Here is a 16,716-nt window from a genome sequence, read left to right as displayed (position 1 = left end):
AAGCAAGCATGTCAAGCATGAGCTTTTGACCTAAAACCCAACTGAATTTTAATATTAGCTAGGTAGCATGAGCGATGGGGAACCTAGCATAAAACTAACATTAGTTTGCATTCGAACAAGATTGAGAAAGACTGGAAAGACGCTACTGTATATCTAGATTGCGTGACCAAAAACCAAAACAGAGGGAGATAAATTTGATTGAGTAATGGTTTATGCACAAAGGGCCATGTAAGAATATTTCAATTTCAGCTGATAAAGTCGATAAAAATCAATAAAGGTAAAAGTAACTTATATACAATAATTGTTGGTAACCATTGTGTTAGGTAATTAGTCGTGTACTAAAGCGAGATAATCCCCAACAAGGGGGATAGCTATTGGGAAATAATGACCTTCGCAGTGACCTTGAACTTCGCCTCTGCGGCGGTCATTATTTCCCAATAGATGACCACCTCCTCGGGGATTATCCCTTCCATAGTGAACAAGCCATTCTTCAACAAGGCCCTGCCATGTTTCAAATCTGAACTTTGCAAGGACAGGAACAGGAGTCTGCAAATCTGGTCATGGAGAGCCACAGGCTCTGCTGGTTTTTGTTGTTACGCCATACTTAATTAATCAATTAAAGCAACTGCTTGCACAGTTACCTCACTTCACCTGGTTTCTTTGGGTCTAAATTGGGTGTTGATTTTAAGATTAAAACAAAACCAGCAGAGCTTGTGGCTCTCCAGGACCAGGGTCACAGACCCCTGTTTTAGAGTCCAACTTTTCTTATAATGAAACACATCATGATAGCTTTTTTCGTTGACGTCCAATAAAACAGAGTTCTTCCATGTGGTTGCAGAAGAAAGCAACAGGCTCTTGTTTTTTCAAGATTGCATATTCAGGGCACTGGTATTGCCATTTGATATGTTTGTAGTTTTCAGTTAAAAACCATACACATTCTTAATATAGGTAAGAAATATTTTTTCAGGATACTGTGTCACACTAAAGAGTAGCTTTTCATTAAAATGCAAATTGTAATGTGCGTTAACTAAATCACAATGTGACAACTGGAAAGCTGGAATCATTTAAAAGGCACAAGGGTGGCACAATGACAAGAAAGCCAAGCACAGAAAACTGTTGATTTATAAATCAGTTATATAAGTCATTGAGACTTGGCACATCCACCGAAATGATTCCCCAAAGCATGTATTATTTCAAATATATCTATTTCAATAATAGTTTCACATGAATACATTTGAACGCTCTGGTCACATATGCATGTTATTCTGAATCATGGTATGACAGGCACACATACAGCACAATTGGCACACATACAACACAACATACAGCACAGTGGTTCATAGTGTTGAATATTTCGCCTCCATATAATTGCTGGCCTAACTTTTAGGCATGAATGGTGCCATAACCTGTGGCTGAGGCCAGGGACAAACCATATGAAACACTATCAAAGCCTCCCCCCCAGTCCAAAGGTCAGGGAATGGTAAAAGGTTGTGAATTAAAGATCTGTTCATGGCTTTCATCAGTCGCTGCCAGACAGTCTCTAAAGAGACAAATCTAAACAAGGCTACTGGCACAGCTGGGCATCTCCAATGATATGACATTTCACACAGAAATCTGGACTGGCCTTGGCATTTAAGAGGCTTTTAAACCGTAAAAGCGCTTTCCTGTACTGCTGAAATTTTTATGCATGATGGTGTCACATGTTCGCCCGTGCCTCTGGCTTATAAAAATTTTAAAATACCAGGGGCTCATTTGCAAGAGAGCACCGCACGATTGATCACCCAACCCAGGACAACCCATGCTTTGCTCTGGGAGTTAAATCCTGAAGCGTCAGGATAAATGAAACAATATAAACTGAAGACCAGATTCAGTTTGCAAGGCACTGTCTCTTTATCTTTGAGTTATGAATGCAAGCAGGTTTCAGGTGTTCATATGGTTCAAGAAAAAAGCCACTTGAAATTGGGCCCGAAGAATGCACAACAAAATCAGTGTCCGCAAAACACCAACCTATAATTTCCTCTTGGTAATATAAAAGCTTATCCTGCCAGACAAAAGCATTCAGTTTACTGAAAGAATCAGATCTGTCTGAAAAAAGAGTTCTGCGTATGAAATAAAAGAAAGCATGCAGCTTTGATTAAGCTTAGGCATATGGTAAAATAAAGTTACACTAGTTCCCTTGTTCTCATAGTTAAAAGCAGACAGTTATGTAAATGGAATATCAATGGAAATTATCAGTTCATTCCTGTTGATCTCTGAAATGGCGAATTTTTAATCAGCGTTAAAGAATACTCGAAACGTGTCTCATGCCTCCTCCTCAGACGGCCTCCCACAGGCACTTATGTGTCTAGAGTGGCCACGGTCTGATGGGGTTATAATAGACCATTCCGGGCAGTTAAAAATGAGTCAGTGAAGACAGGATAACACCAGCTAGTGATTTAAAAGGGCAAGGCTCTTCCCCACCTCTGCCGTCTCTCTGTTTTAATGGACACGGGTGTGACAAACGCGGAGGTGTGATTACTCCTGCCCTTCAAGGTTTTGAGGCAAGCTGCGAAGACTGCTGCGTGTGAGCGTGTGTGTGCGCACATGTGTGTGAATGTGTGTGTGCAAGTGTGTGTGTGTGCGCGCGCGAGCATATGTGTGTGCAAGTGTGTGAGTGTGTACACGTGTGAGTGTGTGTGTTTGTGCGTGCACGTGTGTGTGTGTGTGAATGTGTGTGTGCAAGTGTGTGTGTGTGTGCGTGTGTGTGCATGTGAGTGTGTGTGTGTGTGTGTGTGAATGTATGTGTGCATGTGCATGAATGTGTGTGTGTGCGCGTGAGTATGTGTGTGTGTGTGTGTATGCGTTTGTGTGTATGTGTGTGTGCATATGCGTGTGTTCGTGTGTGTGCATGTGTGTGTGTGTATGTGTAACTGCTTTGGCTATCAGCCTGACCATGATTTGCTTCTGCACATGCATGTGCATCTGTTTTGTGTACATATCCAGTGGCCTAACACCAGCTGTGTAAAGAACCAGGAGTCTTCCACTATGGAAAAACCAACCTGATGACTCCTATGGGACAGTAAGGCTTCTTCTATTCTGTGCAATTAGCTACTCACCTGCCTGGTAAAGCAGAGATGGACACATATGCATGCTACAGAATACAGGGTGTGTATACGTGCATGTGTGTGTGCATGTGTTTGTGTGTGTGTGTTTATGTGTGCGTGTATGCGCATGTGTGTCAGTGTGTGTGTGTGTGTGTGCATGCATGCGTACGAGCCTGCATGCGAGAAGAAAACAGCAGGCCACGTACGACTACAGACTTTTGGACTACACCTCTGAACCTTCACTAAAACTGAAGACACGTCAATATCCACGTCAATTATTGCGACAGATTGGTTGTGACAAATGCCTCAGACAGAAATAGAAACGGGCTTAGCTGGGCCCGTTGCTTCTGCTTGCTGTGTGCATTCCCTATTCAGATCAACATAGTTTATTATTCTGTATCATTCTGTATTCCTTTAGATCAAGTGTGAATGACCCCTTCAGATTCATTCTCACTGTCTGAATCTGATTTTTTTTTTTAAACTCCTTCAGAAGACTCAGACAAAAGAGAAGCCATTCCACACACTGCTATTGGAAATAGGATCCCTGCAGTAGTACTTTTATGACTATCACTGTATGAAAAGCAACAGATGGAAAAAAAACAAAAAACAAAAAAACAAAAACAAATCAACAATCTTGAAATGCATTCTCCTGAATGTACTTTTGGATTTGGACGCAAGGCAGCAGACATAAACTAGTTCAGCCAAGCTTCCTTATTTTCACATTAAGCAGAAGAATATATTGACAATACAAAGAACATTGGCTACAAAGAAAACCATTACAGTTGTTGTACCATTATGGAAAACAGCCAGAGATGATGGGTATTTATCACGGTTGTGTTTGTGCTGAACACACTAGAATGCTTCAACATGCCAATTCTATTTGTGTTCCAATAAAATTAAACAACATATTAGACCAATTTACCAACCGCAGACATTAACACACGTGAACTGCACACGATATTGACATGTAGACACCTTTTAATGGTTGCTTTGAATGAAATAAAATCAAATAGGTGCTGCTTGAGTTATGGCGGTGTTCAGGAGCCCTAGACGTAGCAGTCTTCTGCATTCTGTAATCTCATTTATACATATCTGACAAGATAAATAGACATTCAATGAAAACAAGCACTGGAGCATAAAATCTGTGTTTTGACCTGGCTGTGAAAGACCATAGAAAGTAATCAAATTGTAACCTGGCCTTTAGAGATAGAACTGAGGTCAGTCCTACGTGAGGGGTGGACATATTTGTCTTTCTGAGACATAAATATTTGTATCCCCTAAGAAATGATGTAATCTTTTCTCAAATAATTAGCTGATAAAAGCCGGCAAGGTCAGAGCTGTAGTGGAGGGCTGGATCGTTCGGTCTCTGTCTCTGTGGTGAATAAACCCTGAATCACTCTCTCCTGGGAAAGCTGTCTTTAAAAAGCGACAGTACTTTGGATGACTAAAACTCACCTCCCATCTCAGCAAGAGCCACTTTGCAAACCGATTTAAAATATACTTCCCGCTGCTTTTGATCAAGTAGGTAATACAAGAGTTCTCAACAGAAATGCTTCAGGGAAATTAACAAAGTGTAATCGCTTGCTAAATAGTTTGGATGTCCTGATTAAAATCAGCTCAATTTACTCAACTCAAACTATAGTAAAAGAACAACCGCAAATCTCATACTAGTCATTACCATGTGGCTGAAAATATTATGAAAACATTCATAATAATGAAGTGAATGGTACAAAGTAGCAAGGAATGTAATGCTGATCTGTGAATAGTACCATTTAGTGTAGACATGGCTAGTCATGCATTGGTTGGAACACTGAAATAAGGACCTGAAGGTTGAGGGTTTGGTTGAGAAAAGCTGGAATCTACATAGAGGAGTGGAAATCAAAGCTGAAAGATGTTTTGACATAAATGGACGGGATTAACCCCAATATAGCTCAGGTTTCACTCGGATATCACCTGGCTATGTCCTGGGCAGCCAGATTTTACATTTTCAGTTTTCAACCAAATGTAGCCGTGATTTTGCCATGAATACCTCTATGACTTTTCACCACAAAAATGTTCACTGGGTGGTGAGATGTAGCCACATCATTTGTGGCATTACCAGGTTATTTTTCCAGTATGGGAAACAGAATATGTGAGGTTTAAGCTGTAGCTGTATTAACGGCAAACTGTATTTATGAACTATTACTTTATTTATACAACAATAATGCACAGGTGTATGCAGTTTGAGTGCACAGTGCATTCTGTGATTTGCTTCATCCAACACCCACAATCTCCAAATACACCATTTTCTTAACATCCGGAGACATGCAGCTTCTGAGATTCTGATGACATTCTCCCCTCCAAGGATGAAATCTAAAATAAGGACCTATCCACCGAAATTTGAAATTTCACTGAGCAAATTCCAGGGTGCATTAAAAGCTAAGGGCTGAAATATACATGGGCTCTTCCCATTCAAAAACAGGTTAGCATTCCTTGAGTCCACCCTCATGATCAAACCCCCATACGTGTGCCCTTAGAGCGATGCGCTAGAACGGCCTTGCAGGGCCTCAGAGGTATGAGCATGAGCTGGAAAGGAATGAGCATTAATACCTGCAGTTAAACAGAGAGAAGCCTCAATAGCGTGCACATACAGGATACCTGGACTCACCTGGATGTGACCGGAAAGCATGTATATGAGCGTGAGCTTTTTGAGGGCTATTCCACGGGCCTAATGAGTGACATCAAATGAAACTATTTCTGTTGCTGAAATTTTACCGATCAGGTTGCAGCTACCTGCCGAAATATTTCTGCAGATGCAACCATTCACACGACCGACGCATTGGTATTGCATTATATGTATGGTAATTTTGTTTTGGTCACACGACTAGATTGAAAAGCTTCCCGGTTGGGTGTAGCAGCCTCTGCATCTGTATCTCTGATTGTCAGTGCTCTTATTTGTGCTGACAGGAGACCAGTGGAAAGCGTCAGGAAGGAAATTAAAGGAGGTGAGGTCATCTGTGACCTTTACTGAAGATGGGTACCACTTACGTTTTCCCAGAGACCTTTGCAGTTCTGCAGATAAGTAGGTCCTTCCCCCCATTCAAAAATGGCACTCAACAACATTTCCTACCTACTTGACATATGATGGAGCTATATGCTAATATTTATTCCTCCTGCATCAAATTCCATTATGTGGCTTCTGAGAAATTGAATGGAAATCCTTAAAGGTTCCTAGAAGGTAATGTAATTCCAAGGTGATAAAAAAGAAACACACACACACATATGCACGCACACACGCATGCACGCACACACACTTGCATACACATTCACACACAAAGGCACCATTACAAATATTCCATATATTCTCAGGTTAATGTGAAACTCTTCATATTATCCATCAGCAGAATAGCTATACAAAACAAGGATGTTGTCAAAATGTCAGTTCTTCTCTATTTGGATAAATGTTAATCGAATGGCCGGTTTAATGTAATCTGGCCACTGAGGACCCACCCCAGCCTTCCTTTTACCAGCGTGCACTGATACACATGATGTCCAAGATCAAAAACCGAGATTCACAGAGTAATGAATCACCCACTGCTTACTGGCTGGAAAAACAAGGCCTGCTGCACATTCCAGCTGGATTATATGATGTGTGAGAGCAAGACTTTGTTTTAGGGGAACAGATTTGCCAAGGAAATGACTGAATTACACATTAGACTACAATCCACAAAGTCCAGTCAGAAATAAACAATTATATTGGTATTAAGTGATTGGCATTAACGAAATGCATTTCCCCATACAAATTGACTACACATAGATATTAAAAGACAAAGGACTACCCATACACATTTAACTAAAACAACAGGTCCTTAAAATACAACATGTGAATATGTGTGATTGCATATAAATCTTACAGAAGCAGGTTCCAGTCATCCACATGAATACCAGTCTCAAAGATTCAAATGCTTTGAGCCTTCATATGGTATGGCAGTATTCAGATGCTCTGTCCTATGCATTCCCTGTTCACTCATCAAAATTATCACTCCGTTCAGAGCTGTAGATGCAGTTGTGCTTAAGTTTGCTTCCTTATTTTAGATGGTATTCATGTCTTTTGGTCCTGCACTCTACTTGCAAATAACCGCACATGAGAATGAACCAATGCCTTGTTTATAATTCACAGTGTGATTTCAGCCAATAATGGGCGATAAGGAACTGAAAATACTGCACAGCTTAAAAACTAACACATCTATGGCGGCCGGCTGCATGCATTTCAGAGGATACTAGCGATAGTCCCAAGTTAAAAGAGGATTTTGCAGTGATTGGACAGGCGTACAGTCGTGATCTGGCATTCTGAATTGGGGGTAAAAGATAAGAGGAAAATTAACACGTTGCATCACTGACATCACTCTTAAAAACCAGGATGAAGAACAAAATAACTTTATTTTATCTGCAGCTTAATAAGCTCAGCCTCCATGTGTACCCATTTCACATAATCATGTGACCCTCATGTGGACAGTGTTGCTTAAAGAACAGAGTGAAGAGATATGCTATGTCTGACATAAAAAGGTGAGGCTAAGCCATGTGCTGCTCAAACAAGTGGGTCAATCATGTAATGGTACACTTAGTGTTCAAACACTGACAGCGAAACAGTGACTTACTGTACTCTTAAGAACTAGGAGATATCCATTGCTTGCATTTACAGTAGTTCTTTATATTATTATTTTCTGTTTACCTGTAAGGTATGTTTGTGATAGTGTCTCTGTAAAAAAAAAAAAAGAAGCTATATAGATAAAATTCAACTGAGGTGATTTGATCTTCACACGTCTGCCACGCCTCCTCCGTCACACCCGGCACAGGATGCTGAGCTGGACGCCCCACCGCTGCACCCCCCACTGTCACCAGCCAGCTAACACCAAGCTGAGACCTTTACGGACAAAACTGGACCACTGACTGTCAACGAGGCCAAGCTTCAGTGACGTGAAAACTGCCTGGATGGAGAAATGGTGTTTGTGCAGAATATGCCTGTTGTGTGCATGTATACTATATGTGTGGACACCTGAATACCACACCCATATGCACTTGTTGAACATGTCATTCCAAAACCATGGGCGCTAGCATGGAGTTGGTCCCCCTTTGCTGCTATAACAGCCTCCACTTTTCTGGGAAGGCTTTCCTCTATATTTTGGAACATGGCTGTGGGGATTCACTTCCATTCAGTTACAAGAGCATTAGTGAGGTCAGGCACTGATGTGGGGCGATAAATCCTGGCTCGCAGTCGAAAGGGATGGGGAAAAGGTCAGGCAGTCAAGTTCTTCCCCACCAAACTCAGAAAATAATTTCTTAATGGACCTTGCTATGTGAATGGGGGCACTGTCATGCTGAAACAGGAAAGGGTCTTCCCCAAACTGTTGCCACAAAGTTGGAAGTGCACAATTCTCCAGAAAGTCTTTGTATGCTTTAGCATTAAGAGTTCTTCACTGGAAATAAGGGGTCTAGCCCAAACCATGAAAAACAGCCACAGACTATTATTCCTCCTCCACCAAACTTTTTACAGTTGGAACTGTTCGGGCCAGTGCAGTTGACACTATGCATTCTGTCAAACCAAAATCCATCAGATTGCCAGATAGTGAAGTGAGATTCTTCACTCAACTCAAAAGAACGTGTTTCCACTGCTTGAGAATCCAAAGACTGTGTGCTTTACACCACTCCAGCCAAAGCTTGGAATTGTGCGTGGTGATCTTAGGCTTGTGTACGGCTGCTCGGTCAAGGAAACCCATTTCATGAAGCTTTTGACAAACAGTTTTTGTGCTGGTGTTGTTTCCAGAGGTAGTTTGGAACTCTGTAGTAAGTAAATAATTTTTACACGCTACACGCTTCAGCACAGACAAGCCGTTGTATAAATAAATATATATTCATATATATATATATATATATATATATATATATATGTGTGTGTGTGTGTGTCTGTTTGCATTTCTATAATGTTGATGATATGTATTTTGATAAGCCTACCTTGCACATCCAAAGTGAGCAACTCAACGATGCAATTTGATTATAAATGCAGTTTTTTTTTATTTTTAATTTTTTAAGTTTGGCCATTTAGACAAATTGGCAAATGGAAATCACTGTGGAGCTTTGATCAAATGCAGATTGGAATCTGCATTCAAATGAAAAATTAATGATAAGTTAAGTAAAGGCTACAAAAGGTCATGGTTTACTCTCATTTACTCCTAATTATTTCCTTGTGGCCAAACAACGACGAAGGAATATGATGTTTACTCATTTTCCAAAACGGATTAACACTCTTATTGTTAACCCTTCAACACACAGATGACATCTCAGTTCCGATGAGATTATGGTGATAGGGCAATTAAAGAAGGAAACACTGCAATTACATCTCTATCAGTGTTTGGCCTTTATACACAATGGAAGCCTTATTAAACATCTTCCCTCATTTAGTCACAGCGCTTCATTACATTAACCCTGCGTGCAGTGCAGGCCGCACCTCAAAGCAGCTTTTAAATGGCATTAAATTGGCTACCTGTCAGTTGATTGCAAACTACAATAAGTGAATGAATTTCAGGTGTGTCTGGTAAACACTGAGGATTTACACTATTTCTAAACATTAAAGATAAATAAATAAAAAATTGATCCCCAACGGGAAATCGGCATGTCAGTTCTGTGTCACACGTAAACCTTAATAATGTAAACCTTATAATTCACACTATGAACCTGCCCGAGGCAACGTCTGGACCAGGTCAGTATGTTAATTATGTTAAATATCTGTATGTTTGAAACAGAATCATTCACATTACTGAGACAGTATTTAATAATGCATTACAATATATTTGCTATATTTGAAACAAACAGTCCACCTCTGCTATGTAATGAAACAGTAGGCTAGAGATAATAATAAGATATCCTTCTCTTAAACTGCACACTTCATTCAGCTTGAACAAGTCCTGTTTTTCCACAGGGAAAGTCTCACACGGTGACCTGATAAGCAAGATCCCACAGCTCCCGCAAAGAGATTCCCACATTTATATGAATGTGAATTAATCTGGAATGACACCCACTGGCCTCGAAACCGCTAAAATATCTTTGGGTTCCGACACTTTGCTATTAGACACATCGGGAGGCGCCCAGGGTTTCTGTCATGTATGGAGTTATTGATTTATTTTCCACCCTGTCCTTTGACATTTGCTTATCTTAGACAGCATCTAAGTGTCTGCTATTGATGTCTACAGTATCTGGAAATCTACTAAGCTGTTTCCTCATTTGTTTACTGGGTAGCAAAGTGAAAGGAGGCACACTGCCGCAAAAAGAACAGGGCCTCTGTTAGAGCACCTGGATCTGTTGGGTAGGCCCGATCCCTCGGGGCCAGGGGGGCCAGCAGCACCCCCCACGGCAGACCGGACTTGTGCTTTAATGTGATGGTGGCCTCTGGACAAGTTGAGGCTTGATCTTCCCAAAAAAACACCCGATGAGAAGTGAAGCGCTGACGGGAGAGGGGCTGTCCCTATCGGGGGGCTCACGGTGTCTCGCGGTGAGCTTCATCACAAATTACTCAAAAAGCCACGGGCTCCCAGAGTGAGGGAAATGCCACCCGATCCCGCATCGATTCCAGACAGGACGCCTTTACGGGGCGTCCCCGCCCCTTCGCTTCCAGCACAAAGTTATCGGGGCGCAATATCAACCAAACCGGCATACGTGAAAAGCCATACATCGCAAACAATTGGCTGATTAATATATAATGCAACGTGCGACGTTTGGGAATGTGGGCCTGGAGACAGTGATGGAGGCAGCGTGAAAAAGGGGGGCATCTAAAATGCTGGCAGAAATGTGCAATATAGCGGACACCTCCGGATCCTCCCGCTGCAGAAGCAGGGCCCCGAGGACTCTCAGCGAGCCTTATTTCCATATAAAACCTCATTTGAATCTGATGTCTTTGGTTTCAAAAGAATCCGGCGCATCAATAGCCCCCTTGATTAGATTTTCACCTCGGAAGCCAACAAATATGAATATTTATCACCATGGATGTAGATTGCCCTCTTTGCATCGCTCTGATCTTGAATATTATCCTCCGCTAATTTTTATTTATTTTTTCACAGAAATGAAAATTTAGGGAACGCAGTGTTTGCCTGTAAAGTGACGGTGCTTCACATAATCCTGTTATTGTTCCCTTCACTTTGTTCATTGTTGTTGAAGAGCGCTGTAAGATTGCTTTTATGTCATTAAAATCTAAAGAAAATAACGCAGAAAGCATATATCAAAGAAACACTACAACACAAGAATATTTTATATTCAATTAACGGCAACTGATGGTTTTTTAATGGGCACACCATAAGCAACCTCGCTTTAAAACATCATATTTTGTAATAAAATGCTGAATTCTTTGTTTTTAAAATACAGCCATCTGCCAGAATATCTTTCCCAATTCTAAAGTAAAGTACTCCTGGGCCCCCAAGGCATGTGTTGGTTTTTGTTCTAGCTGGCCTCTATATCAGCCATGTTTGATCAAGCCATTAACGCAATGCTGATCAGGATCTGGTACCTGATTATCTGCTCTAGGTCTGGCAAAATAAATCCGTTTGTGTGTGTGTGTGTGTGTGTGTGTGTGTGTGCATGTTTACATGCACGCGCATTTGTATGCGTGTGTGTATGCATGCGTTTGTGTTTGGGTGCAAAAGTAAAAATACCGAAGTACAGTACTCTTTTGACTTCTTTTTTTATAACTGTTCCTTAAATTAAATAATTCAAATTAATATTCAGTATAATCAGCTTCCATCTCAAGTATTGGTCAGTTTTCTGCCAAGAGCTGAGAACAGGCTATTATTAATATCTCCCTGAAAACAGGGAGAGCGTTTCTCCAAAGAAAGGTCTTTGCCTGGCTACCATCAGTTTATATTCCTTTGGGAAACTATCACTATTCCCACATTGCTAGCAGTGTTGATGTGGCAGTCAGCACAGACTCATTCAAATGTGACGGTACAGCTCATTTTAATGTGAACAAAGGCTGTGGAAGAAGTGCTTTAATGGTGAATCCTGACAATAATTCCATAGCTTTAGGTAGTTTGCGCGTGCAAGAGTGCTGAAAAAAAAAATATTGCAAAAAAGCCTTTATGTTGCCTGTATTCTAACAAATTCTCTCAAACAGATATCCAGTATCCATCACCTGAAATATCCAACTAACCGATTTCTGTAAGAAATACTGTGTGTATTTATCATATCCACGCAATGCATAATACACAGCAAAGACCACGGCAAAGATCATCCCCGCTAGCTCTCAGTTTAATGGTCTCCATTCCTAACAAAAAAACTCTATCTTCCCATTTTGAATGTGCTTATGTGCTGTGCACTTGTGCAAGAGCTATGCACCCTGCATCTATACAGGGGAACTGCGATTGAAGTCCCATCAGCACACTCACATGTGAGCCAGTGACTCTTTCCCACATTACGAGCCACACAACAAACTGGCCCTTCTCTCACTGACTACAGCTGGCTACCAGTACACACCTGGTGATTAGCTAGGAGTGGGTACACAGCCCTCCCTGTCTGGCCTGTGGAACCCAAGCCTGGTGTGAAGGTTTATAGCCCCTTTAATAGCCCTGGCACAGATTGGTGACTCGTAGTCCACAGCACTCAGCCTGCATCTTTACCAATGAGCTGCTTTGCAGTCTATATGTAATTTTTAAAGACGCACAAACACATTGTCAACAATCAGTTGGGATAGGCAAAAATGCAAAAAGGACTCCAAAATAAATGCACTGATAAACTACAATCAAAATGGTGGAAGTAGCGCAGATGTGTATAAGAGTGAGGCCAGCAATCTGCATTACAAACCTTCCTGAATTACATTCATGAAAATACACATTTCAAATACATGCATGTGAAATACGTTTTTTAATTGTCCATCCCGATCCTTCGCTTATTTAAACGCTGCACAATCCCCAACAGGTATGCGCTAGGCTAGTAGCACAGGACATGAGTCACAGTTCTCTGATACTGTGATAGAGTGGCAAAACGGCACTGCTTGATATTTAAAAATTCACAGTTACAGCACACTGGGTGACACCAGAGGATCGGTCTATTAATGACACTCACAAGCCAATGGACCTGAGTTACTTGAGTCCTCTCAGCTGAATTCCGGTTGTTTCTGTGGAGCCCTAGCTCCCTCGGATTGCCACTTTGATTGACAGCTTACATTTGGCACGCGGTCATTGAAGCAGACTGTCTATTGAATCAATAACAGACAGCACAGTCTCCACAGTCTATTTAAGAAAAAAAATGGCATGCAATCCTAATGTTCTCTGCTGGTGTGAATACATTTTGCGTGGGGAAAAAAGTGAGATGATGTTATCATCAATCTGATGGCAGTGGGATGTTGTTTGCTGGCATTAATGCAAAGAGCCACAGACTTCTTTTCCCCATTTAGACTCAGAAGTATTCAAAAGATAAGTACCAATGCATCCAGTGGGGTATTTCAACCTGTTCCCTTTATTTGATAGCTGATTTATCCACATGCAGTGTCATTTATTAAAAGGTTTGCAGTAATCCACCTTGTCTGGGTTATTTCTTTATTACCTGCAAGAAAATGTAGCTATACTATACTGAAAATATGGATTTTCATAAAAGGTTTTACATTAAAACAAAAACACCAAAACAGCTAGCCAACCTATTAACGTGAAACGTGTCATTCAAATATTGTGAACCTCAGTCTAAACTAGTTTTAACACCCTAAGATGGTCACTGCTCAATTCTGATTCCTACACAAACACTTTCAGAGAACCTAGAAATTGCAAGAGAACACCACACATTACATATAACACACTGATGACTGAAACTGTTAAATCCAAATGTATGACTTAACCTGCACATTATTATTTTTTTTCACAGCGAAGAATGACAACATGCAGGATGCTAGCTTTGAATAAAAAGCACTTCCACTCAAACCCTTAAACAAAAAAAAAGAGGAGTTTCTTCCACTTACATCACTCACTCCGACCTGGAGGATCTGCAGGCCCGTTTCCTCCTTCAGCGGCCCTTTGCTCTGAGCTGTGAGAGGAAGGAGACGCAGGGTCAGACAGCTCCGCGGCTCCTGCACCTCAGCCCCCGTTAGAACAGAGGCAGCGAGGACACCACGCAATCTCTCAGCTTTCAGGACTGGCCTTAACTTAGCACATCTGAACTAGTAGGATATGCTTCTCTTTGGTTATTCTGTTTGGTGATTAATTTAGTATTTGGTAAATGAAACATACACTGAAATGTAGATCACTTTTACTCTAGTTTGGACTCAAAGCTTTAAAAATACTTTTAATGTAAAAATGTAAAGAAATATATTATTCAGAGTTATGGCTGCATTCAGAGCATGAATATTGCCACCCACAGTAAAGTCATTAGTACAGGGCACTGAAAGTTCATGTACATAAAGGCTGCTTTTGCTGTTCCTGTTTCCCAAAAACATTTTTCCTGAGAGTAAAACCTACTGCATGAGAACATAGACAGAGCAAAAATAAGTTTGGTTTACAATAGATTTGTAAAGCATTCAATTGTAACCAGCGCTAACAGTTCAAGGGAAATGCATGCATGGCATACACCCCGGAGGTTTTACCTGTAGACTATTAGTGAAATACAAACAATAACATCAATCCATTCATTTATTTATGAGGATAAAATCAAGCGATTTCTCAAAACAAAAAGATTTCACGGTCATTCAAATTCCATTCATTTGCTTCTTCCCACTGGCTTAATACAGCTACATTATCAAGGCACTCAAAATGGAGGACTACAAGACTGAATACAACATATAAAATCTGTCCTGTTGACTCGAGGGTTAGATTGTAGCAGCTTGTCATCTGAAAGCATGAAAGGCTAAAGGGATTATTTTCTAGTTCCAGTGTCTCAATTATTTATCTCTTAATCAAAAAACTGCGCTACCATAGACTGTGAATGGCCCTGCCTCATTATTCAGTTTGAATACTAACAGACATGTCAAAATGAACTTTTGCAACACATGGAACCAACATAAAAACCGAGAAATAAACAAATATGTAAATAAAGTTCCAAAAAAAAAAAAAAAAAATACATGAAAGTGCAAAATGTGTGTTACACAGCTCTGATTGTGTGCCTGGTTTATATAATGTAAATAAATATAAATCCACTACTGTGGTTGACACCCCCTTGATCAAACTTCCACATGAAATCATTAGCATATAATTCCATGTACAAAAAAAGTGTTGAATATCCCAAATTGAATACAAGGATACTTATTAAAATATATTTTTTGTCCAGATTTAGCTAAGCAAACACCACCTGAAGAGAATAGTTTGTATTGCGAGATCAAATAACAGGGGTTCTAATAATTTACACAATGGAAAATAAAATGTAAAAAAATGAGCGTAATTACATTGTGTTTGTTTGCATGTGAATGCGTCGGAGTGGAAGTGCAGAGTCCCTTAAATCATATTCCCCAGATAAAGGATATGCAAATTACCCGAAAAAGCCGAACCCTACAATGTTCTCAAAATTCTGCAATAGCCTATTTAATTAGTATTTTAATTTATCAGAATAATTATTTGCACTTGACAATTTATGCAGTATTCCATATAATTAAGCACGTCGCTTCAGAGGAATAATTTGGTGGAGGCTCTTCTCAGTGGTTATTTTAACCTGAAAGGATCAGGCCCTGTCTCGTCTGTGATCTCAATAACAATGGAGACAACTTAATGGCTCTGTCAAGACTGATCTCAGGTCTGTCACAGCTCAGGGCTGGTGGAGGGGACCTCAAGTCAGCTGACTCAACCAGCACAAAAGCGACGTGTCCCTCCCCTGTGTGTGCTCACGCATCAGACACATCTCCATCTGCCACGCTGGTCCGGAACTGGGAGCAGACCGCACAAACTGCAGTACTAGGAACGTACAAGTGCGAGTTTGATTATTAATATTACCCTTTTTGTTCGTTTCAGTGTGTAAGGCAACGGTATATAGAATGCTGTCATTTCCAACAGTGCTGTGTTTAGGTTGGGTATGAAGACACAATGCAGGAGTTAAATGATGAGGATCCAGGCGCTTCTCAATTCTTTGAACAAAACCGAGGCTTGAAAAAAGAGGTTTTTGTTTTGTCATGACAAAACCAGTGACCTTTCCTATGCAAAGACAACGATGAAAAAAGTTTATTGAATTAATTATTTGTTCTGCATTATTAAGAACAATGCACAGACCATACAGCAGGGGATCTCTGATTAAAATACGTATAATACACGTATGAAAGAATTATTGGAAGCAGGCTATTTAAAGCAGGTAAATTAAAATAAAATACAACAGTATCTATTCCTTGTTTAGCAACATTAAAATTACCACATAATATAAATAAAATTGCATAAATATTTTGTGTGCTGAACCCTTTCATCCAACAGCTTTTCAAAAGCCATTAAAATGTAGGAAAAGTAAATTTGACACAACGTATGTATCTCTGGGTAACTAAAACAAAGTTTCCCTCAAACACTCCCTTGACGGCAACAAAAATTTAAAAACATATTGACCCAGCAATGCTTTTCAAAAATCCAGACAATAATATTGTTCAAATGTACAAATGGCTCAAAATGCTCATTATACTGCAACAATAAAACACTGCACTTTAATTAACACTCTCAAC

General features: G+C 40.3%; 1 protein-coding gene across 2 annotated transcripts in view; it reads right to left on the bottom strand.

Moving 5' to 3' along the window:
* Nucleotides 1-16,716, bottom strand: part of ptprn2 (protein tyrosine phosphatase receptor type N2) — a 220,835-nt gene that overhangs the window by 74,058 nt on the left and 130,061 nt on the right. For both annotated transcript variants that reach the window (XM_035415416.1, XM_035415414.1), the window contains one exon: nt 14,053-14,117. In XM_035415416.1, coding sequence (XP_035271307.1) covers nt 14,053-14,117 — 65 coding nt within the window. The remainder of the gene's footprint in view (nt 1-14,052; nt 14,118-16,716) is intronic.

The sequence above is a fragment of the Anguilla anguilla genome, chromosome 4 (assembly GCF_013347855.1).
Source record: "Anguilla anguilla isolate fAngAng1 chromosome 4, fAngAng1.pri, whole genome shotgun sequence".
Lineage (NCBI taxonomy): Eukaryota > Metazoa > Chordata > Actinopteri > Anguilliformes > Anguillidae > Anguilla > Anguilla anguilla.
Note: the sequence above shows the minus strand (reverse complement) of the source record. Positions and strands in the feature narration are given on the sequence as shown.